The sequence below is a fragment of the Tachypleus tridentatus genome, chromosome 6 (assembly GCF_004210375.1).
Source record: "Tachypleus tridentatus isolate NWPU-2018 chromosome 6, ASM421037v1, whole genome shotgun sequence".
Lineage (NCBI taxonomy): Eukaryota > Metazoa > Arthropoda > Merostomata > Xiphosura > Limulidae > Tachypleus > Tachypleus tridentatus.
Window position 1 is genome coordinate 3388295 of NC_134830.1, and position 27289 is coordinate 3415583.

General features: G+C 29.6%; 1 protein-coding gene across 1 annotated transcript in view; it reads right to left on the bottom strand.

Moving 5' to 3' along the window:
* Nucleotides 1–4612: 4612 nt before the first annotated feature.
* The window catches only part of LOC143251847 (uncharacterized), a 40863-nt gene continuing 18186 nt past the window's right edge, over nucleotides 4613–27289 (bottom strand). The window contains exon 4 of the mRNA XM_076503121.1: nucleotides 4613–5567. Coding sequence (XP_076359236.1) covers nucleotides 4763–5567 — 805 coding nt within the window. The 3' untranslated portion in view covers nucleotides 4613–4762. The remainder of the gene's footprint in view (nucleotides 5568–27289) is intronic.

Sequence of the window (27289 nt, forward strand, 5' to 3'; positions counted from 1 at the left end):
ACAAATGTTAGTATTAAATAAACAAATCAATAATCATTAACAAATGTTAGTATTCAGCCATGAGGGTGTTATAATGTCACGATCAATCCCCCTGTTCGTTGGTAAAAGAGTTGCCCAAGAGTTGGCGGTGAGTGGTGATGACTAGCTGCCTTCCATCTCGTCTTACACTGCTAAATTAGGAACGGCTGGCGCAGATAGCCCTAGCGTAACTTTGCGTGAACTTCAAAAAACAAACAAACTAAAACCGTGATAAAGCTTTAATATGTTATTATCATGAATATCTACTAAATCATATCTGCACACGCCATTTGTTCACATCCCTTGAAAAGAGTGCGTGCGCATGCGCATTTGGATAGAAAGATGGGCGCGCATTTTCAGGACAGGGAAAAACTGAGTTTTATTACAAAAGATGATTGATGCGTATCTTGTAACGACAATTATGAATATGACGTAGTTTCTTTAATCTTTTAAAAATTAATATTTTCTGTTGATTAACTTGAAGTCTTGGTTCTGTAACACCAGGGGCACAGAGACACTGGAGTCGTTCCAGCTTCTGAAACCAGAGCATGTGTGTGTTTTTCTTATAGTAAAGCCATAACGAGCTATCTGCTGAGTCCTCCGAGGGGAATCGAACCCCTGAGTTTAGCGTTGTAAATCCGTAGCCTTACTGCTGTGCTAGCGGCGGACTCAAACCAGAGCAATGTCTAACACTTCAAAACTTAAAACGACACTTCCCTGTTAAACAGCCTCAAACCTAGATTCCATTATGGTTACTTTCTATCTCACACCTAGATGCAATAACGGTTACTTTCTATCTCAAACGTAGATTCAATAACGGTTACTTTCTATCTCAAACGTAGATTCAATAATGGTTACTTTCTATCTCAAACCTACATTCCATAACGGTACTTTCTGTCTCAAACAATCTCAGGCCTTGGTTCTATATCAGAGGGAACGTGTAATTATTACTAAAAATGAAACCTGAAAGCTACTAATGTGTACGTATAATAAAACTTGTATAATTTAAAACAATAACCACAGTGCACATGATTAAGTCTTGACAAAAGATAAACACCATCACCAGTAAGACCTCATTATCACTTTATACGACTTCATTTCACAAAGAGAAGCAGGGTTGATGGACTAGGCTTACTGACATTTTTAAGCATTATAATTGTTTTACATTATAATAGTTTTCCCGAAATGTCTAGACGTGGAGACTAGATCGAGAATTCGGCGGTGGGTACTGATGACTAGCCGTGTTCCGTCTAATATATTAGTTTAAAATTATGGCCCGCATCACCGAAATAGTCTTCGTGTAGCTTTGAATCTCAAAAACGTTATAACGAAGCAGCGACTTTTGTTTGTTTTACCTTTTAATCAAAGTAAGAAACCATTTTTTGTTCCTTAGAAAAATGATATGATGAGAAGTGTAAGACCTCACTCATAATTTGTTAATAAGTGTTTGAGCTCACTCACAATTTGTTAATAAGTGTAAGACCTCACTCATAATTTGTTAATAAGTGTAAGATCTCACTCATAATTTGTTAATAAGTGTTTGACCTCACTCACAATTTGTTAATAAGTGTAAGACCTCACTCATAATTTGTTAATAAGTGTAAGACCTCACTCACAATTTGTTAATAAGTGTAAGACCTCACTCACAATTTGTTAATAAGTGTAGGACCTCACTCACAATTTGTTAAGAAGTGTAAGACCTCACTCACAATTTGTTAAGAAGTGTTTGACCTCACTCACAATTTGTTGACAAGTGTAGGACGTCACTCACAATTTGTTAATTTTCCTTCTTCCTATTCATGTTTTCTAGGTGACTCAAACCTAATTACCGTCTAGACCAATCAAATCGTTTTATGCGTTTCAGTTCTTTCTTTGTTTTTCTCAGAAGAAATTTGAAAACGGAAATTACTGATAGATATAAATTCAGCTTAACATCATCTGTTTTCTGTTAGTGGTAAGTCGTTTTAGAGTTCGACAACATGCTCATCATAGTCACCATCACCTACCGCCAACTCTTTCACCATGACATCACGTGAAAAGGTCATTACTGAAAATCCCTAGTCTGTGACACTGTCAAATCGCGTTTTGAAGTGAACATGTGACATAATGTTCCATTTTTTTAAATTTTTCACCTTTTCTCGTATTTCGTAAAAGTATTAAAGTATCGGCGCTAATGATTCATCGGTTAATAAAGTTACAGTAAATATCACATGATCAAAATAGGAATGAATGAATAAGAAATAAATATATCCTAACATGAGGCCTATTATTATTAAATACAATATTTGAAATAATTTTAATTGTGTGTTTTATCTTGACAAGCTCAATCTATATTAGTGAAAGGGTGTTCACAATGTTCGTTACTTTCAGGGGTACATAATGTACAATTTTAATTGTGTGTCTTGACAAGCTCAATCTATATTAGTGAAAGGGTGTTCACAATGTTCGTTACTTTCAGGGGTACATAATGTACAATTTTAATTGTGTGTCTTGACAAGCTCAATCTATATTAGTGAAAGGGTGTTCACAATGTTCGTTACTTTCAGGGGTACATAATGTACAATTTTAATTGTGTGTCTTGACAAGCTCAATCTATATTAGTGAAAGGGTGTTCACAATGTTCGTTACTTTCAGGGGTACATAATGTACAATTTTAATTGTGTGTCTTGACAAGCTCAATCTATATTAGTGAAAGGGTGTTCACAATGTTCGTTACTTTCAGGGGTACATAATGTACAATTTTAATTGTGTGTTTTATCTTGACAAGCTCAATCTATATTAGTGAAAGGGTGTTCACAATGTTCGTTACTTTCAGGGGTACATAATGTACAATTTTAATTGTGTGTTTTATCTTGATAAGCTCAATCTATATTAGTGAAAGGGTGTTCACAATGTTCGTTACTTTCAGGGGTACATAATGTACAATTTTAATTGTGTGTTTTATCTTGACAAGCTCAATCTATATTAGTGAAAGGGTGTTCACAATGTTCGTTACTTTCAGGGATACATAATGTACAATTTTAATTGTGTGTTTTATCTTGACAAGCTCAATCTATATTAGTGAAAGAATGCACAATGTTCGTTACTTTCAAGTGTACATAATATACAATTTTAATTGTGTGTTTTATCTTGACAAGCTCAATCTATATTAGTGAAAGGATGTTCACAATGTTCGTTACTTTCACGTGTACATAATGTACAATTTTTTTGTAAAAAAGGTTTTTCTTTCTCAAAGATGTATTACTGTAAATTAGTTTAAATGTGGAGATCAAAATCAATGAGTTTGTATTTATAACATATTATGATATAGTTTCAAAAAGGTAATAAGCTTCTCTATACCTCAATCTTTATTTCACCAATGTTTCTTACTCTTATTTTGGTGAAATTTGTGGACGACCCCTAAAGTCACGCTGGTTTTGGCGGTTTACTGACATTCCGACTAGGTGGAGCTTATACATGACTTCTGACAGTCAATCACTTACGATTTTGACTCCATTTTCAGGAATGGACAAACAATTCTGGTTCCAGCTTTTCTTAAGTGGAACAGGAATGGGGTGGGAGGTGGCAAAAAGGCACATGATTGGTCAAAATCTCACAGTAGATTAATGGACAGAATTACTTAATAAATCGGTTATGATATTAGAAGGTATTTTTACAGTTGAATTTTGGATCTTCAATAATAATATTAACCATGTTCAACTTGTGATTCGGCGCTACAGTTGAACATTTCTGGATGAAATGTTTTCTACAAGTTTTCTGAAATAGAAACTTCGAATGTACCAGTGTAATTATACTGAAGAACCTAATTTCTTAACGAAATAAATACCTAAAGATCTTGACTTTTGACAGACTAACGTATAATAAACTTACCAAAACAAGTTTTTATTGACAGAATAAAATATTTAGTTGATAAAATGATTTCAAATTGATGCGAGGTGTTCGTCAACCATAAGTAACATGAATTAGGGACGTATCAGCTAAATTATCGTGGATAGTAAAACAACAGCAGAAATGAAGTTTAAAACGATAGAAATTGAGAAAGCAAGAAGATGAAATACATATAGACATACTTACCCAGTAGCACCAGACCCTGCAGGAGACAACACCATCCGCCTTTCTCCTCTGTTCTCTTCAGCTTTTCGTTTACATGGTAGTTGCCTCAAACTGTTTGTTATCTTTGTCTTCACTGATGATAAAGTGTCGCAAGTTGGATTTAAAGAGTCATTACTCCTGTTGGAGTCCTGTTTGATTTCTTTTAAATGGATCCTTGGAGAATCCCTGACAGAATCCTGTTGGATAAACTTACCTGGAGGATGAGCAGGAACTCTGGTAATAAGAGCTAAGCCTATACTAACAAATATACAAGGTTTAGCATTTTCTTTTACCTCATTACAAGCTTCAAACGTATCTTTAATACAAATGGGTGACAGAAGTTTAGGTGAATCCATTTTAACAGTCGTCTTATTATCAAATTCCACAAGACTAGATGTTGTTTCATCAGACCTTCTTCGTGTTATACTGTTTGAGCAAATGTTACTACAAGATAAGTCCCCTTTGGCAACTGTATTGATAACACTGGTTACATGAGGAAAACATGGAGGCTTCACTGGGCGATTGGTTTCTCTAATCTTTTGAGGCTGTTTCTTGGATATACTTACAGACTTAGATGATGATGTGTTCTTTGCTGAGAATAAATCAGATTTTCCTTTTAAAGTATTATTTTCTTTCCTTTTGGATGAAGAACTCATTTGAAATGTGTACAACCCCTTTCTCTCAAGATTGATGTATCAGACACAAGTTCTTTAGGTTTAGTTTTTGAGCCACTCTTTTTGACAACATCATTTTTACACTGTGTTTCTTCACTGTTGGGCTTTACTTCTAAATTACTAGTTTTATTTTTACCCTTGTAACGTTTACACTCTGTTTCTTCATTATCAGAAAAACATAATACACTTTGATAATAACTGTTATATTTCTTTGAAGTTTCTTTGTTTTCCGCAGGTTTTTTGTCTCCATGTCCTTTTCTGACTTCTTCATTTGATTTTGGTGAGGTTGAACATTTAATATTACAGGAAATTGTGCTGTTTTCTAAAGTGTAACATGGTTGGATACAATTGGTCCCTAATGGTCCACAATCAGCCCTGGGGACAAATGATCTGGACACCTCAGGACAAGAATAAAAACTGATACTAAATTCATCATGGACTATTTGTGGAGCTTCTATTTCTGGACCTTCTTCAAGTCTTGTGGCATCACAGTTCTCTTCTATGTCTAATTTTACATTCACCTGTTGCTGTTTAGGAACATCGTTGTCTATTAGCCTGTCATTATCATTATTACCTGACCATTGAAACCTTTGACCTAAGCTCATTTCATTTTGTCCAGAAACTTTCAGATGTATTTCAGTAATTTGTTCTACATCCGATGAACCATACTTTGGATTAAACTGCTCTTCTTGTGCAGGAGAAGAAACATGGGAGAGCAGAACTTGAATCTCACGATTCATGGGTAGGTTTCCAGCATCAAAGTCAAGAAATTGAGGGCTTGGACTAAAATTGTGGACAGAATAAATGAAAACAAAAATAAATCAACATTTATCTCTATGTACTAAAAATATAATTAATACTGAGTTAAATGATTTGACAATATAATTAATTAACAAATGATTGCATTTCTTGTTATTTCTAATAAAAGTAAAACCGATTAAACAATAAAAATTGATGCTATCATTTGTCTTCATCACAGACGTTTAAAAATATGACTTGACAAAATACATATAGTGAGTTGTAGACTTTGAGAATATTAGAAAATACATAATAAAGTTTTAATATCAGTAAAACCTTAGTGGAACAAGTATCAATGTCATGAGGACCTGTTAAAAATACATAGTAAAGTTTTAATATCAGTAAAACCTTAGTGGAACAAGTATCAATGTCATGAGGACCTGTTAAAAATACATAGTAAAGTTTTAATATCAGTAAAACCTTAGTGGTATAAGTATCAATGTCATGAAGACCTGTTAGAAAATACATATAAAGTTTTAATATCAGTGAAACTTTAGTGGAACAAGTATCAATGTCATGAGGACCTGTTAAAAATACATAGTAAAGTTTTAATATCAGTAAAACCTTAGTGGAACAAGTATCAATGTCATGAGGACCTGTTAAAAATACATAGTAAAGTTTTAATATCAGTAAAACTTTAGTGGAACAAGTATCAATGTCATGAGGACCTGTTAGAAAATATATATAAAGTTTTAATATCAGTAAAACCTTAGTGGAACAAGCATCAATGTCATGAGGACCTGTTAGAAAATACACAATAAAATTTTAATATCAGAAAAACCTTAGTGGAATAAGTATCAATGTCATGAGGACCTGTTAGAAAATACATAAGAAAGTTTTAATATCAGTAAAACCTTAGTGGAATAAGTATCAACGTCATGAGGACCTGTTAAAAATACGTAATAAAGTTTTAATATCAGTAAAACCTTAGTGGAATAAGTATCAACGTCATAAGGACCTGTTAGAAAATACATATAAAGTTTTAATATCAGTAAAACCTTAGTGGAATAAGTATCAATGTCATGAACACCTGTTAGAAAATACATAATAATGTTTTAATATCAGTAAAACTTTAGTGGAACAAGTATCAATGTCATGAGGACCTGTTAGAAAATACATAAGAAAGTTTTAATATCAGTAAAACCTTAGTGGAATAAGTATCAACGTCATGAGGACCTGTTAAAAATACATAGTAAAGTTTTAATATCAGTAAAACCTTAGTGGAACAAGTATCAATGTCATGAGGACCTGTTAAAAATACATAGTAAAGTTTTAATATCAGTAAAACTTTAGTGGAACAAGTATCAATGTCATGAGGACCTGTTAGAAAATACATATAAAGTTTTAATATCAGTAAAACCTTAGTGGAACAAGCATCAATGTCATGAGGACCTGTTAGAAAATACACAATAAAGTTTTAATATCAGAAAAACCTTAGTGGAATAAGTATCAATGTCATGAGGACCTGTTAGAAAATACATAAGAAAGTTTTAATATCAGTAAAACCTTAGTGGAATAAGTATCAACGTCATGAGGACCTGTTAAAAATACGTAATAAAGTTTTAATATCAGTAAAACCTTAGTGGAATAAGTATCAACGTCATAAGGACCTGTTAGAAAATACATATAAAGTTTTAATATCAGTAAAACCTTAGTGGAATAAGTATCAATGTCATGAACACCTGTTAGAAAATACATAATAATGTTTTAATATCAGTAAAACTTTAGTGGAACAAGTATCAATGTCATGAGGACCTGTTAGAAAATACATAAGAAAGTTTTAATATCAGTAAAACCTTAGTGGAATAAGTATCAACGTCATGAGGACCTGTTAAAAATACATAGTAAAGTTTTAATATCAGTAAAACCTTAGTGGAACAAGTATCAATGTCATGAGGACCTGTTAAAAATACATAGTAAAGTTTTAATATCAGTAAAACTTTAGTGGAACAAGTATCAATGTCATGAGGACCTGTTAGAAAATACATATAAAGTTTTAATATCAGTAAAACCTTAGTGGAACAAGTATCAATGTCATGAGGACCTGTTAGAAAATACACAATAAAGTTTTAATATCAGAAAAACCTTAGTGGAATAAGTATCAATGTCATGAGGACCTGTTAGAAAATACATAGTAAAGTTTTAATATCAGTAAAACCTTAGTGGAACAAGTATCAATGTCATGAGGACCTGTTAAAAATACATAGTAAAGTTTTAATATCAGTAAAACTTTAGTGGAACAAGTATCAATGTCATGAGGACCTGTTAGAAAATACATATAAAGTTTTAATATCAGTAAAACCTTAGTGGAACAAGCATCAATGTCATGAGGACCTGTTAGAAAATACACAATAAAGTTTTAATATCAGAAACACCTTAGTGGAATAAGTATCAATGTCATGAGGACCTGTTAGAAAATACATAAGAAAGTTTTAATATCAGTAAAACCTTAGTGGAATAAGTATCAACGTCATGAGGACCTGTTAAAAATACGTAATAAAGTTTTAATATCAGTAAAACCTTAGTGCAATAAGTATCAACGTCATAAGGACCTGTTAGAAAATACATATAAAGTTTTAATATCAGTAAAACCTTAGTGGAATAAGTATCAATGTCATGAACACCTGTTAGAAAATACATAATAGTGTTTTAATATCAGTAAAACCTTAGTGAAATAAGTATCAACGTCATGAGGACCTGTTAGAAAATACACAATAAAGTTTTATTATCAGAAAAACCTTAGTGGAATAAGTATCAACGTCATGAGGACATGTTAAAAATACGTAAAAAAGTTTTAATATCAGAAAAACTGTAGTGGAATAAGTATCAATGTCATGAGGACCTGTTAAAAATACATAATAAAGTTTTAATATCAGTAAAACCTTAGTGGAATAAGTATCAACGTCATGAGGACCTGTTAAAAATACGTAATAAAGTTTAAATATCAGTAAAACCTTAGTGGAATAAGTATCAATGTCATAAGGACCTGTTAGAAAATACATATAAAGTTTTAATATCAGTAAAACCTTAGTGGAATAAGTATCAATGTCATGAACACCTGTTAGAAAATACATAATAATGTTTTAATATCAGTAAAACCTTAGTGAAATAAGTATCAACGTCATGAGGACCTGTTAGAAAATACACAATAAAGTTTTATTATCAGAAAAACCTTAGTGGAATAAGTATCAACGTCATGAGGACCTGTTAAAAATACGTAATAAAGTTTTAATATCAGAAAAACTGTAGTGGAATAAGTATCAATGTCATGAGGACCTGTTAAAAATATACAATAAATTTTAATATCAGTAAAACCTTAGTGGAATAAGTATCAACGTCATGAGGACCTGTTAGAAAATACATAATAAAATTTTAATACCAGTAAAACCTCAGTAGAATAAGTATCAACGTCATGAGAACCTGTTAGAAAATACATAATAAAGTTTTAATATCAGTAAAACCTTAGTAGAATAAGTATCAATGCCATGAGGACCTGTTAGAAAATACATAATAAAGTTTTAATATCAGTAAAACCTCAGTAGAATAAGTATCAATGTCATGAGGACCTGTTAGAAAATACATAATAAAGTTTTAATATCAGTAAAACCTTAGTGGAATAAGTATCAACGTCCTGAGGACCTGTTAAAAATACGTAATAAAGTTTATTATCAGTAAAACCTTAGTGGAATAAGTATCAACGTCATGAGGACCTGTAAGAAAATACATAATAAAATTTTAATACCAGTAAAACCTCAGTAGAACAAGTATCAACGTCATGAGAACCTGTTAGAAAATACATAATAAAGTTTTAATATCAGTAAAACCTGAGTAGAATAAGTATCAATGTCATGAGGACCTGTTAAAAATACATCGTAAAGTTTTAATATCAGTAAAACCTCAGTGTAATATGTATCAACGTCATGAGGACCTGTTAAAAATACATAGTAAAGTTCTAATATCAGTAAAACCTTAGTGGAATAAGTATCAATGTCATGAGAACCTGTTAAAAATACATAGTAAAGTTTTAATATCAGTAAAGCCTGAGTGGAATATGTATCAAAGTCATGAGGACCTGTTAAAAATACATAATAAAGTTTTAATATCAGTAAAACCTTAGTAGAATAAGTATCAACGTCATGAAAACCTGTTAGAAAATACATAATAAAGTTTTAATATCAGTAAAACCTTAGTAGAATAAGTATCAATGTCATGAGGACCTGTTAAAAATACATCGTAAAGTTTTAATATCAGTAAAGCCTCAGTGTAATATGTATCAACGTCATGAGGACCTGTTAAAAATACATAGTAAAGTTCTAATATCAGTAAAACCTTAGTGGAACAAGTATCATTGTCATGAGGACCTGTTAAAAATACACAGTAAAGTTTTAATATCGGTAAAACTTTAGTGGAACAAGTATCAATGTCATGAGGACCTGTTAGAAAATACACAATAAAGTTTTAATATCAGTAAAACCTTAGTGGAATAAGTATCAATGTCATGAACACCTGTTAGAAAATACATAATAATGTTTTAATATCAGTAAAACCTTAGTGAAATAAGTATCAACGTCATGAGGACCTGTTAGAAAATACACAATAAAGTTTTATTATCAGAAAAACCTTAGTCGAATAAGTATCAACGTCATGAGGACCTGTTAAAAATACGTAATAAAGTTTTAATATCAGAAAAACTGTAGTGGAATAAGTATCAATGTCATGAGGACCTGTTAAAAATATACAATAAATTTTAATATCAGTAAAACCTTAGTGGAATAAGTATCAACGTCATGAGGACCTGTTAGAAAATACATAATAAAATTTTAATACCAGTAAAACCTCAGTAGAATAAGTATCAACGTCATGAGAACCTCTTAGAAAATACATAATAAAGTTTTAATATCAGTAAAACCTTAGTAGAATAAGTATCAATGCCATGAGGACCTGTTAGAAAATACATAATAAAGTTTTAATATCAGTAAAACCTCAGTAGAATAAGTATCAATGTCATGAGGACCTGTTAGAAAATACATAATAAAGTTTTAATATCAGTAAAACCTTAGTGGAATAAGTATCAACGTCCTGAGGACCTGTTAAAAATACGTAATAAAGTTTATTATCAGTAAAACCTTAGTGGAATAAGTATCAACGTCATGAGGACCTGTAAGAAAATACATAATAAAATTTTAATACCAGTAAAACCTCAGTAGAACAAGTATCAACGTCATGAGAACCTGTTAGAAAATACATAGTAAAGTTTTAATATCAGTAAAGCCTGAGTGGAATATGTATCAAAGTCATGAGGACCTGTTAAAAATACATAATAAAGTTTTAATATCAGTAAAACCTTAGTAGAATAAGTATCAACGTCATGAGGACCTGTTAGAAAATACACAATAAAGTTTTATTATCAGAAAAACCTTAGTGGAATAAGTATCAACGTCATGAGGACCTGTTAAAAATACGTAATAAAGTTTTAATATCAGAAAAACTGTAGTGGAATAAGTATCAATGTCATGAGGACCTGTTAGAAAATACATAATAAAGTTTTAATATCAGTAAAACCTTAGTAGAATAAGTATCAATGCCATGAGGACCTGTTAGAAAATACATAATAAAGTTTTAATATCAGTAAAACCTCAGAAGAATAAGTATCAATGTCATGAGGACCTGTTAGAAAATACATAATAAAGTTTTAATATCAGTAAAACCTTAGTGGAATAAGTATCAACGTCCTGAGGACCTGTTAAAAATACGTAATAAAATTTATTATCAGTAAAACCTTAGTGGAATAAGTATCAACGTCATGAGGACCTGTAAGAAAATACATAATAAAATTTTAATACCAGTAAAACCTCAGTAGAACAAGTATCAACGTCATGAGAACCTGTTAGAAAATACATAATAAAGTTTTAATATCAGTAAAACCTGAGTAGAATAAGTATCAATGTCATGAGGACCTGTTAAAAATACATCGTAAAGTTTAAATATCAGTAAAGCCTCAGTGTAATATGTATCAACGTCATGAGGACCTGTTAAAAATACATAGTAAAGTTCTAATATCAGTAAAACCTTAGTGGAATAAGTATCAATGTCATGAGAACCTGTTAAAAATACATAGTAAAGTTTTAATATCAATAAAACCTTAGTGGAACAAGTATCATTGTCATGAGGACCTGTTCAAAATACACAGTAAAGTTTTAATATCGGTAAAACTTTAGTGGAACAAGTATCAATGTCATGAGGACCTGTTAGAAAATACACAATAAAGTTTTAATATCAGTAAAACCTTAGTGGAATAAGTATCAATGTCATGAACACCTGTTAGAAAATACATAATAATGTTTTAATATCAGTAAAACCTTAGTGAAATAAGTATCAACGTCATGAGGACCTGTTAGAAAATACACAATAAAGTTTTAATAGCAGTAAAACCTTAGTGGAATAAGTATCAATGTCATGAGGACCTGTTAGAAAATACATAATAAAGTTTTAATATTAGTAAAACCTCAGTAGAATAAGTATCAATGTCATGAGGACCTGTTAGAAAATACATAATAAAGTTTTAATATCAGTAAAACCTTAGTGGAATAAGTATCAACGTCCTGAGGACCTGTTAAAAATACGTAATAAAGTTTATTATCAGTGAAACCTTAGTGGAATAAGTATCAACGTCATGAGGACCTGTAAGAAAATACATAATAAAATTTTAATACCAATAAAACCTCAGTAGAACAAGTATCAACGTCATGAGAACCTGTTAGAAAATACATAATAAAGTTTTAATATCAGTAAAACCTTAGTAGAATAAGTATCAATGTCATGAGGACCTGTTAAAAATACATAATAAAGTTTTAATATCAGTAAAACCTTAGTAGAATAAGTATCAATGTCATGAGGACATGTTAAAAATACATCGTAAAGTTTTAATATCAGTAAAGCCTCAGTGTAATATGTATCAACGTCATGAGGACCTGTTAAAAATACATAGTAAAGTTCTAATATCAGTAAAACCTTAGTGGAATAAGTATCAATGTCATGAGAACCTGTTAAAATACATAGTAAAGTTTTAATATCAATAAAACCTTAGTGGAACAAGTATCATTGTCATGAGGACCTGTTAAAATACACAGTAAAGTTTTAATATCGGTAAAACTTTAGTGGAACAAGTATCAATGTCATGAGGACCTGTTAGAAAATACACAATAAAGTTTTAATATCAGTAAAACCTTAGTGGAATAAGTATCAATGTCATGAACACCTGTTAGAAATTACATAATAATGTTTTAATATCAGTAAAACCTTAGTGAAATAAGTATCAACGTCATGAGGACCTGTTAGAAAATACACAATAAAGTTTTATTATCAGAAAAACCTTAGTGGAATAAGTATCAACGTCATGAGGACCTGTTAAAAATACGTAATAAAGTTTTAATATCAGAAAAACTGTAGTGGAATAAGTATCAATGTCATGAGGACCTGTTAAAAATATACAATAAATTTTAATATCAGTAAAACCTTAGTGGAATAAGTATCAACGTCATGAGGACCTGTTAGAAAATACATAATAAAATTTTAATACCAGTAAAACCTCAGTAGAATAAGTATCAACGTCATGAGAACCTGTTAGAAAATACATAATAAAGTTTTAATATCAGTAAAACCTTAGTAGAATAAGTATCAATGCCATGAGGACCTGTTAGAAAATACATAATAAAGTTTTAATATCAGTAAAACCTCAGTAGAATAAGTATCAATGTCATGAGGACCTGTTAGAAAATACATAATAAAGTTTTAATATCAGTAAAACCTTAGTAGAATAAGTATCAATGCCATGAGGACCTGTTAGAAAATACATAATAAAGTTTTAATATCAGTAAAACCTCAGTAGAATAAGTATCAACGTCATGAGGACCTGTTAGAAAATACATAATAAAGTTTTAATATCAGTAAAACCTTAGTGGAATAAGTATCAACGTCCTGAGGACCTGTTAAAAATACGTAATAAAGTTTATTATCAGTAAAACCTTAGTGGAATAAGTATCAACGTCATGAGGACCTGTAAGAAAATACATAATAAAATTTTAATACCAGTAAAACCTCAGTAGAACAAGTATCAACGTCATGAGAACCTGTTAGAAAATACATAGTAAAGTTTTAATATCAGTAAAGCCTGAGTGGAATATGTATCAAAGTCATGAGGACCTGTTAAAAAATACATAATAAAGTTTTAATATCAGTAAAACCTTAGTAGAATAAGTATCAACGTCATGAGGACCTGTTAGAAAATACACAATAAAGTTTTATTATCAGTAAAACCTTAGTGGAATAAGTATCAACGTCATGAGGACCTGTTAAAAATACGTAATAAAGTTTTAATATCAGAAAAACTGTAGTGGAATAAGTATCAATGTCATGAGGACCTGTTAGAAAATACATAATAAAGTTTTAATATCAGTAAAACCTTAGTAGAATAAGTATCAATGCCATGAGGACCTGTTAGAAAATACATAATAAAGTTTTAATATCAGTAAAACCTCAGAAGAATAAGTATCAATGCCATGAGGACCTGTTAGAAAATACATAATAAAGTTTTAATATCAGTAAAACCTCAGTAGAATAAGTATCAATGTCATGAGGACCTGTTAGAAAATACATAATAAAGTTTTAATATCAGTAAAACCTTAGTGGAATAAGTATCAACGTCCTGAGGACCTGTTAAAAATACGTAATAAAGTTTATTATCAGTAAAACCTTAGTGGAATAAGTATCAACGTCATGAGGACCTGTAAGAAAATACATAATAAAATTTTAATACCAGTAAAACCTCAGTAGAACAAGTATCAACGTCATGAGAACCTGTTAGAAAATACATAGTAAAGTTTTAATATCAGTAAAGCCTGAGTGGAATATGTATCAAAGTCATGAGGACCTGTTAAAAATACATAATAAAGTTTTAATATCAGTAAAACCTTAGTAGAATAAGTATCAACGTCATGAGGACCTGTTAGAAAATACATAATAAAGTTTTATTATCAGAAAAACCTTAGTGGAATAAGTATCAACGTCATGAGGACCTGTTAAAAATACATAATAAAGTTTTAATATCAGAAAAACTGTAGTGGAATAAGTATCAATGTCATGAGGACCTGTTAGAAAATACATAATAAAGTTTTAATATCAGTAAAACCTTAGTAGAATAAGTATCAATGTCATGAGGACCTGTTAGAAAATACATAATAAAGTTTTAATATCAGTAAAACCTCAGAAGAATAAGTATCAATGTCATGAGGACCTGTTAGAAAATACATAATAAAGTTTTAATATCAGTAAAACCTTAGTGGAATAAGTATCAACGTCCTGAGGACCTGTTAAAAATACGTAATAAAATTTATTATCAGTAAAACCTTAGTGGAATAAGTATCAACGTCATGAGGACCTGTAAGAAAATACATAATAAAATTTTAATACCAGTAAAACCTCAGTAGAACAAGTATCAACGTCATGAGAACCTGTTAGAAAATACATAATAAAGTTTTAATATCAGTAAAACCTGAGTAGAATAAGTATCAATGTCATGAGGACCTGTTAAAAATACATCGTAAAGTTTTAATATCAGTAAAACCTCAGTGTAATAAGTATCAACGTCATGAGGACCTGTTAAAAATACATAGTAAAGTTTTAATATCAGTAAAACCTTAGTGGAATAAGTATCAATGTCATGAGAACCTGTTAAAAATACATAGTAAAGTTTTAATATCAATAAAACCTTAGTGGAACAAGTATCATTGTCATGAGGACCTGTTCAAAATACACAGTAAAGTTTTAATATCGGTAAAACTTTAGTGGAACAAGTATCAATGTCATGAGGACCTGTTAGAAAATACACAATAAAGTTTTAATATCAGTAAAACCTTAGTGGAATAAGTATCAATGTCATGAACACCTGTTAGAAAATACATAATAATGTTTTAATATCAGTAAAACCTTAGTGAAATAAGTATCAACGTCATGAGGACCTGTTAGAAAATACACAATAAAGTTTTAATAGCAGTAAAACCTTAGTGGAATAAGTATCAATGTCATGAGGACCTGTTAGAAAATACATAATAAAGTTTTAATATCAGTAAAACCTCAGTAGAATAAGTATCAATGTCATGAGGACCTGTTAGAAAATACATAATAAAGTTTTAATATCAGTAAAACCTTAGTGGAATAAGTATCAACGTCCTGAGGACCTGTTAAAAATACGTAATAAAGTTTATTATCAGTGAAACCTTAGTGGAATAAGTATCAACGTCATGAGGACCTGTAAGAAAATACATAATAAAATTTTAATACCAATAAAACCTCAGTAGAACAAGTATCAACGTCATGAGAACCTGTTAGAAAATACATAATAAAGTTTTAATATCAGTAAAACCTTAGTAGAATAAGTATCAATGTCATGAGGACCTGTTAAAAATACATAATAAAGTTTTAATATCAGTAAAACCTTAGTAGAATAAGTATCAATGTCATGAGGACCTGTTAAAAATACATCGTAAAGTTTTAATATCAGTAAAGCCTCAGTGTAATATGTATCAACGTCATGAGGACCTGTTAAAATACATAGTAAAGTTCTAATATCAGTAAAACCTTAGTGGAATAAGTATCAATGTCATGAGAACCTGTTAAAAATACATAGTAAAGTTTTAATATCAATAAAACCTTAGTGGAACAAGTATCATTGTCATGAGGACCTGTTAAAAATACACAGTAAAGTTTTAATATCGGTAAAACTTTAGTGGAACAAGTATCAATGTCATGAGGACCTGTTAGAAAATACACAATAAAGTTTTAATATCAGTAAAACCTTAGTGGAATAAGTATCAATGTCATGAACACCTGTTAGAAAATACATAATAATGTTTTAATATCAGTAAAACCTTAGTGAAATAAGTATCAACGTCATGAGGACCTGTTAGAAAATACACAATAAAGTTTTATTATCAGAAAAACCTTAGTGGAATAAGTATCAACGTCATGAGGACCTGTTAAAAATACGTAATAAAGTTTTAATATCAGAAAAACTGTAGTGGAATAAGTATCAATGTCATGAGGACCTGTTAAAAATATACAATAAATTTTAATATCAGTAAAACCTTAGTGGAATAAGTATCAACGTCATGAGGACCTGTTAGAAAATACATAATAAAATTTTAATACCAGTAAAACCTCAGTAGAATAAGTATCAACGTCATGAGAACCTGTTAGAAAATACATAATAAAGTTTTAATATCAGTAAAACCTTAGTAGAATAAGTATCAATGCCATGAGGACCTGTTAGAAAATACATAATAAAGTTTTAATATCAGTAAAACCTCAGTAGAATAAGTATCAATGTCATGAGGACCTGTTAGAAAATACATAATAAAGTTTTAATATCAGTAAAACCTTAGTGGAATAAGTATCAACGTCCTGAGGACCTGTTAAAAATACGTAATAAAGTTTATTATCAGTAAAACCTTAGTGGAATAAGTATCAACGTCATGAGGACCTGTAAGAAAATACATAATAAAATTTTAATACCAGTAAAACCTCAGTAGAACAAGTATCAACGTCATGAGAACCTGTTAGAAAATACATAATAAAGTTTTAATATCAGTAAAACCTGAGTAGAATAAGTATCAATGTCATGAGGACCTGTTAAAAATACATCGTAAAGTTTTAATATCAGTAAAGCCTCAGTGTAATATGTATCAACGTCATGAGGACCTGTTAAAATACATAGTAAAGTTCTAATATCAGTAAAACCTTAGTGGAATAAGTATCAATGTCATGAGAACCTGTTAAAAATACATAGTAAAGTTTTAATATCAATAAAACCTTAGTGGAACAAGTATCATTGTCATGAGGACCTGTTAAAAATACACAGTAAAGTTTTAATATCGGTAAAACTTTAGTGGAACAAGTATCAATGTCATGAGGACCTGTTAGAAAATACACAATAAAGTTTTAATATCAGTAAAACCTTAGTGGAATAAGTATCAATGTCATGAACACCTGTTAGAAAATACATAATAATGTTTTAATATCAGTAAAACCTTAGTGAAATAAGTATCAACGTCATGAGGACCTGTTAGAAAATACACAATAAAGTTTTATTATCAGAAAAACCTTAGTGGAATAAGTATCAACGTCATGAGGACCTGTTAAAAATACGTAATAAAGTTTTAATATCAGAAAAACTGTAGTGGAATAAGTATCAATGTCATGAGGACCTGTTAAAAATATACAATAAATTTTAATATCAGTAAAACCTTAGTGGAATAAGTATCAACGTCATGAGGACCTGTTAGAAAATACATAATAAAATTTTAATACCAGTAAAACCTCAGTAGAATAAGTATCAACGTCATGAGAACCTGTTAGAAAATACATAATAAAGTTTTAATATCAGTAAAACCTTAGTAGAATAAGTATCAATGCCATGAGGACCTGTTAGAAAATACATAATAAAGTTTTAATATCAGTAAAACCTCAGTAGAATAAGTATCAATGTCATGAGGACCTGTTAGAAAATACATAATAAAGTTTTAATATCAGTAAAACCTCAGTAGAATAAGTATCAATGTCATGAGGACCTGTTAGAAAATACATAATAAAGTTTTAATATCAGTAAAACCTTAGTGGAATAAGTATCAACGTCATGAGGACCTGTTAAAAATACGTAATAAAGTTTATTATCAGTAAAACCTTAGTGGAATAAGTATCAACGTCATGAGGACCTGTAAGAAAATACATAATAAAATTTTAATACCAGTAAAACCTCAGTAGAACAAGTATCAACGTCATGAGAACCTGTTAGAAAATACATAGTAAAGTTTTAATATCAGTAAAGCCTGAGTGGAATATGTATCAAAGTCATGAGGACCTGTTAAAAATACATAATAAAGTTTTAATATCAGTAAAACCTTAGTAGAATAAGTATCAATGTCATGAGAACCTGTTAAAAATACATAGTAAAGTTTTATTATCAGAAAAACCTTAGTGGAATAAGTATCAACGTCATGAGGACCTGTTAAAAATACGTAATAAAGTTTTAATATCAGAAAAACTGTAGTGGAATAAGTATCAATGTCATGAGGACCTGTTAGAAAATACATAATAAAGTTTTAATATCAGTAAAACCTTAGTAGAATAAGTATCAATGCCATGAGGACCTGTTAGAAAATACATAATAAAGTTTTAATATCAGTAAAACCTCAGAAGAATAAGTATCAATGTCATGAGGACCTGTTAGAAAATACATAATAAAGTTTTATTATCAGAAAAACCTTAGTGGAATAAGTATCAACGTCATGAGGACCTGTTAAAAAATACATAATAAAGTTTTAATATCAGAAAAACTGTAGTGGAATAAGTATCAATGTCATGAGGACCTGTTAAAAATATACAATAAATTTTAATATCAGTAAAACCTTAGTGGAATAAGTATCAACGTCCTGAGGACCTGTTAAAAATACGTAATAAACTTTATTATCAGTAAAACCTTAGTGGAATAAGTATCAACGTCATGAGAACCTGTTAGAAAATACATAATAAAGTTTTAATATCAGTAAAACCTGAGTAGAATAAGTATCAATGTCATGAGGACCTGTTAAAAATACATCGTAAAGTTTTAATATCAGTAAAGCCTCAGTGTAATATGTATCAACGTCATGAGGACCTGTTAAAAATACATAGTAAAGTTCTAATATCAGTAAAACCTTAGTGGAATAAGTATCAATGTCAGAAGAACCTGTTAAAAATACATAGTAAAGTTTTAATATCAGTAAAGCCTGAGTGGAATATGTATCAAAGTCATGAGGACCTGTTAAAAATACATAATAAAGTTTTAATATCAGTAAAACCTTAGTAGAATAAGTATCAACGTCATGAAAACCTGTTAGAAAATACATAATAAAGTTTTAATATCAGTAAAACCTTAGTAGAATAAGTATCAATGTCATGAGGACCTGTTAAAAATACATCGTAAAGTTTTAATATCAGTAAAACCTCAGTGTAATATGTATCAACGTCATGAGGACCTGTTAAAAATACATAGTAAAGTTCTAATATCAGTAAAACCTTAGTGGAATAAGTATCAATGTCATGAGAACCTGTTAAAAATACATAGTAAAGTTTTAATATCAGTAAAACCTTAGTGAAATAAGTATCAACGTCATGAGGACCTGTAAGAAAATACATAATAAAATTTTAATACCAGTAAAACCTCAGTAGAACAAGTATCAACGTCATGAGAACCTGTTAGAAAATACATAGTAAAGTTTTAATATCAGTAAAGCCTGAGTGGAATATGTATCAAAGTCATGAGGACCTGTTAAAAATACATAATAAAGTTTTAATATCAGTAAAACCTTAGTAGAATAAGTATCAACGTCATGAAAACCTGTTAGAAAATACATAATAAAGTTTTAATATCAGTAGAACCTTAGTAGAATAAGTATCAATGTCATGAGGACCTGTTAAAAATACATCGTAAAGTTTTAATATCAGTAAAGCCTCAGTGTAATATGTATCAACGTCATGAGGACCTGTTAAAAATACATAGTAAAGTTCTAATATCAGTAAAACCTTAGTGGAATAAGTATCAATGTCATGAGAACCTGTTAAAAATACATAGTAAAGTTTTAATATCAATAAAACCTTAGTGGAACAAGTATCATTGTCATGAGGACCTGTTAAAAATACACAGTAAAGTTTTAATATCGGTAAAACTTTAGTGGAACAAGTATCAATGTCATGAGGACCTGTTAGAAAATACACAATAAAGTTTTAATAGCAGTAAAACCTTAGTGGAATAAGTATCAATGTCATGAGGACCTGTTAGAAAATACATAATAAAGTTTTAATATCAGTAAAACCTCAGTAGAATAAGTATCAATGTCATGAGGACCTGTTAGAAAATACATAATAAAGTTTTAATATCAGTAAAACCTTAGTGGAATAAGTATCAACGTCCTGAGGACCTGTTAAAAATACGTAATAAAGTTTATTATCAGTGAAACCTTAGTGGAATAAGTATCAACGTCATGAGGACCTGTAAGAAAATACATAATAAAATTTTAATACCAATAAAACCTCAGTAGAACAAGTATCAACGTCATGAGAACCTGTTAGAAAATACATAATAAAGTTTTAATATCAGTAAAACCTTAGTAGAATAAGTATCAATGTCATGAGGACCTGTTAAAAATACATAATAAAGTTTTAATATCAGTAAAACCTTAGTAGAATAAGTATCAATGTCATGAGGACCTGTTAAAATACATCGTAAAGTTTTAATATCAGTAAAGCCTCAGTGTAATATGTATCAACGTCATGAGGACCTGTTAAAAATACATAGTAAAGTTCTAATATCAGTAAAACCTTAGTGGAATAAGTATCAATGTCATGAGAACCTGTTAAAAATACATAGTAAAGTTTTAATATCAATAAAACCTTAGTGGAACAAGTATCATTGTCATGAGGACCTGTTAAAAATACACAGTAAAGTTTTAATATCGGTAAAACTTTAGTGGAACAAGTATCAATGTCATGAGGACCTGTTAGAAAATACACAATAAAGTTTTAATATCAGTAAAACCTTAGTGGAATAAGTATCAATGTCATGAACACCTGTTAGAAAATACATAATAATGTTTTAATATCAGTAAAACCTTAGTGAAATAAGTATCAACGTCATGAGGACCTGTTAGAAAATACACAATAAAGTTTTATTATCAGAAAAACCTTAGTGGAATAAGTATCAACGTCATGAGGACCTGTTAAAAATACGTAATAAAGTTTTAATATCAGAAAAACTGTAGTGGAATAAGTATCAATGTCATGAGGACCTGTTAAAAATATACAATAAATTTTAATATCAGTAAAACCTTAGTGGAATAAGTATCAACGTCATGAGGACCTGTTAGAAAATACATAATAAAATTTTAATACCAGTAAAACCTCAGTAGAATAAGTATCAACGTCATGAGAACCTGTTAGAAAATACATAATAAAGTTTTAATATCAGTAAAACCTTAGTAGAATAAGTATCAATGCCATGAGGACCTGTTAGAAAATACATAATAAAGTTTTAATATCAGTAAAACCTCAGTAGAATAAGTATCAATGTCATGAGGACCTGTTAGAAAATACATAATAAAGTTTTAATATCAGTAAAACCTTAGTGGAATAAGTATCAACGTCCTGAGGACCTGTTAAAAATACGTAATAAAGTTTATTATCAGTAAAACCTTAGTGGAATAAGTATCAACGTCATGAGGACCTGTAAGAAAATACATAATAAAATTTTAATACCAGTAAAACCTCAGTAGAACAAGTATCAACGTCATGAGAACCTGTTAGAAAATACATAATAAAGTTTTAATATCAGTAAAACCTGAGTAGAATAAGTATCAATGTCATGAGGACCTGTTAAAAATACATCGTAAAGTTTTAATATCAGTAAAGCCTCAGTGTAATATGTATCAACGTCATGAGGACCTGTTAAAATACATAGTAAAGTTCTAATATCAGTAAAACCTTAGTGGAATAAGTATCAATGTCATGAGAACCTGTTAAAAATACATAGTAAAGTTTTAATATCAATAAAACCTTAGTGGAACAAGTATCATTGTCATGAGGACCTGTTAAAATACACAGTAAAGTTTTAATATCGGTAAAACTTTAGTGGAACAAGTATCAATGTCATGAGGACCTGTTAGAAAATACACAATAAAGTTTTAATATCAGTAAAACCTTAGTGGAATAAGTATCAATGTCATGAACACCTGTTAGAAAATACATAATAATGTTTTAATATCAGTAAAACCTTAGTGAAATAAGTATCAACGTCATGAGGACCTGTTAGAAAATACACAATAAAGTTTTATTATCAGAAAAACCTTAGTGGAATAAGTATCAACGTCATGAGGACCTGTTAAAAATACGTAATAAAGTTTTAATATCAGAAAAACTGTAGTGGAATAAGTATCAATGTCATGAGGACCTGTTAAAAATATACAATAAATTTTAATATCAGTAAAACCTTAGTGGAATAAGTATCAACGTCCTGAGGACCTGTTAAAAATACGTAATAAACTTTATTATCAGTAAAACCTTAGTGGAATAAGTATCAACGTCATGAGAACCTGTTAGAAAATACATAATAAAGTTTTAATATCAGTAAAACCTGAGTAGAATAAGTATCAATGTCATGAGGACCTGTTAAAAATACATCGTAAAGTTTTAATATCAGTAAAGCCTCAGTGTAATATGTATCAACGTCATGAGGACCTGTTAAAAATACATAGTAAAGTTCTAATATCAGTAAAACCTTAGTGGAATAAGTATCAATGTCAGAAGAACCTGTTAAAATATACATAGTAAAGTTTTAATATCAGTAAAGCCTGAGTGGAATATGTATCAAAGTCATGAGGACCTGTTAAAAATACATAATAAAGTTTTAATATCAGTAAAACCTTAGTAGAATAAGTATCAACGTCATGAAAACCTGTTAGAAAATACATAATAAAGTTTTAATATCAGTAGAACCTTAGTAGAATAAGTATCAATGTCATGAGGACCTGTTAAAAATACATCGTAAAGTTTTAATATCAGTAAAACCTCAGTGTAATATGTATCAACGTCATGAGGACCTGTTAAAAATACATAGTAAAGTTCTAATATCAGTAAAACCTTAGTGGAATAAGTATCAATGTCATGAGAACCTGTTAAAAATACATAGTAAAGTTTTAATATCAGTAAAACCTTAGTGAAATAAGTATCAACGTCATGAGGACCTGTAAGAAAATACATAATAAAATTTTAATACCAGTAAAACCTCAGTAGAACAAGTATCAACGTCATGAGAACCTGTTAGAAAATACATAGTAAAGTTTTAATATCAGTAAAGCCTGAGTGGAATATGTATCAAAGTCATGAGGACCTGTTAAAAATACATAATAAAGTTTTAATATCAGTAAAACCTTAGTAGAATAAGTATCAACGTCATGAAAACCTGTTAGAAAATACATAATAAAGTTTTAATATCAGTAGAACCTTAGTAGAATAAGTATCAATGTCATGAGGACCTGTTAAAAATACATCGTAAAGTTTTAATATCAGTAAAGCCTCAGTGTAATATGTATCAACGTCATGAGGACCTGTTAAAAATACATAGTAAAGTTCTAATATCAGTAAAACCTTAGTGGAATAAGTATCAATGTCATGAGAACCTGTTAAAAATACATAGTAAAGTTTTAATATCAATAAAACCTTAGTGGAACAAGTATCATTGTCATGAGGACCTGTTAAAAATACACAGTAAAGTTTTAATATCGGTAAAACTTTAGTGGAACAAGTATCAATGTCATGAGGACCTGTTAGAAAATACACAATAAAGTTTTAATAGCAGTAAAACCTTAGTGGAATAAGTATCAATGTCATGAGGACCTGTTAGAAAATACATAATAAAGTTTTAATATCAGTAAAACCTCAGTAGAATAAGTATCAATGTCATGAGGACCTGTTAGAAAATACATAATAAAGTTTTAATATCAGTAAAACCTTAGTGGAATAAGTATCAACGTCCTGAGGACCTGTTAAAAATACGTAATAAAGTTTATTATCAGTGAAACCTTAGTGGAATAAGTATCAACGTCATGAGGACCTGTAAGAAAATACATAATAAAATTTTAATACCAATAAAACCTCAGTAGAACAAGTATCAACGTCATGAGAACCTGTTAGAAAATACATAATAAAGTTTTAATATCAGTAAAACCTTAGTAGAATAAGTATCAATGTCATGAGGACCTGTTAAAAATACATAATAAAGTTTTAATATCAGTAAAACCTTAGTAGAATAAGTATCAATGTCATGAGGACCTGTTAAAAATACATCGTAAAGTTTTAATATCAGTAAAGCCTCAGTGTAATATGTATCAACGTCATGAGGACCTGTTAAAAATACATAGTAAAGTTCTAATATCAGTAAAACCTTAGTGGAATAAGTATCAATGTCATGAGAACCTGTTAAAAATACATAGTAAAGTTTTAATATCAATAAAACCTTAGTGGAACAAGTATCATTGTCATGAGGACCTGTTAAAAATACACAGTAAAGTTTTAATATCGGTAAAACTTTAGTGGAACAAGTATCAATGTCATGAGGACCTGTTAGAAAATACACAATAAAGTTTTAATATCAGTAAAACCTTAGTGGAATAAGTATCAATGTCATGAACACCTGTTAGAAAATACATAATAATGTTTTAATATCAGTAAAACCTTAGTGAAATAAGTATCAACGTCATGAGGACCTGTTAGAAAATACACAATAAAGTTTTATTATCAGAAAAACCTTAGTGGAATAAGTATCAACGTCATGAGGACCTGTTAAAAATACGTAATAAAGTTTTAATATCAGAAAAACTGTAGTGGAATAAGTATCAATGTCATGAGGACCTGTTAAAAATATACAATAAATTTTAATATCAGTAAAACCTTAGTGGAATAAGTATCAACGTCATGAGGACCTGTTAGAAAATACATAATAAAATTTTAATACCAGTAAAACCTCAGTAGAATAAGTATCAACGTCATGAGAACCTGTTAGAAAATACATAATAAAGTTTTAATATCAGTAAAACCTTAGTAGAATAAGTATCAATGCCATGAGGACCTGTTAGAAAATACATAATAAAGTTTTAATATCAGTAAAACCTCAGTAGAATAAGTATCAATGTCATGAGGACCTGTTAGAAAATACATAATAAAGTTTTAATATCAGTAAAACCTTAGTGGAATAAGTATCAACGTCCTGAGGACCTGTTAAAAATACGTAATAAAGTTTATTATCAGTAAAACCTTAGTGGAATAAGTATCAACGTCATGAGGACCTGTAAGAAAATACATAATAAAATTTTAATACCAGTAAAACCTCAGTAGAACAAGTATCAACGTCATGAGAACCTGTTAGAAAATACATAATAAAGTTTTAATATCAGTAAAACCTGAGTAGAATAAGTATCAATGTCATGAGGACCTGTTAAAAATACATCGTAAAGTTTTAATATCAGTAAAGCCTCAGTGTAATATGTATCAACGTCATGAGGACCTGTTAAAAATACATAGTAAAGTTCTAATATCAGTAAAACCTTAGTGGAATAAGTATCAATGTCATGAGAACCTGTTAAAAATACATAGTAAAGTTTTAATATCAATAAAACCTTAGTGGAACAAGTATCATTGTCATGAGGACCTGTTAAAAATACACAGTAAAGTTTTAATATCGGTAAAACTTTAGTGGAACAAGTATCAATGTCATGAGGACCTGTTAGAAAATACACAATAAAGTTTTAATATCAGTAAAACCTTAGTGGAATAAGTATCAATGTCATGAACACCTGTTAGAAAATACATAATAATGTTTTAATATCAGTAAAACCTTAGTGAAATAAGTATCAACGTCATGAGGACCTGTTAGAAAATACACAATAAAGTTTTATTATCAGAAAAACCTTAGTGGAATAAGTATCAACGTCATGAGGACCTGTTAAAAATACGTAATAAAGTTTTAATATCAGAAAAACTGTAGTGGAATAAGTATCAATGTCATGAGGACCTGTTAAAAATATACAATAAATTTTAATATCAGTAAAACCTTAGTGGAATAAGTATCAATGTCATGAGGACCTGTTAAAAATACATCGTAAAGTTTTAATATCAGTAAAGCCTCAGTGTAATATGTATCAACGTCATGAGGACCTGTTAAAAATACATAGTAAAGTTCTAATATCAGTAAAACCTTAGTGGAATAAGTATCAATGTCAGAAGAACCTGTTAAAAATACATAGTAAAGTTTTAATATCAGTAAAGCCTGAGTGGAATATGTATCAAAGTCATGAGGACCTGTTAAAAATACATAATAAAGTTTTAATATCAGTAAAACCTTAGTAGAATAAGTATCAACGTCATGAAAACCTGTTAGAAAATACATAATAAAGTTTTAATATCAGTAGAACCTTAGTAGAATAAGTATCAATGTCATGAGGACCTGTTAAAAATACATCGTAAAGTTTTAATATCAGTAAAACCTCAGTGTAATATGTATCAACGTCATGAGGACCTGTTAAAAATACATAGTAAAGTTCTAATATCAGTAAAACCTTAGTGGAATAAGTATCAATGTCATGAGAACCTGTTAAAAATACATCGTAAAGTTTTAATATCAGTAAAACCTCAGTGTAATATGTATCAACGTCATGAGGACCTGTTAAAAATACATAGTAAAGTTCTAATATCAGTAAAACCTTAGTGGAATAAGTATCAATGTCATGAGAACCTGTTAAAAATACATAGTAAAGTTTTAATATCAATAAAACCTTAGTGGAACAAGTATCATTGTCATGAGGACCTGTTAAAAATACACAGTAAAGTTTTAATATCGGTAAAACTTTAGTGGAACAAGTATCAATGTCATGAGGACCTGTTAGAAAATACACAATAAAGTTTTAATAGCAGTAAAACCTTAGTGGAATAAGTATCAATGTCATGAGGACCTGTTAGGAAATACATAATAAAGTTTTAATATCAGTAAAACCTCAGTAGAATAAGTATCAATGTCATGAGGACCTGTTAGAAAATACATAATAAAGTTTTAATATCAGTAAAACCTT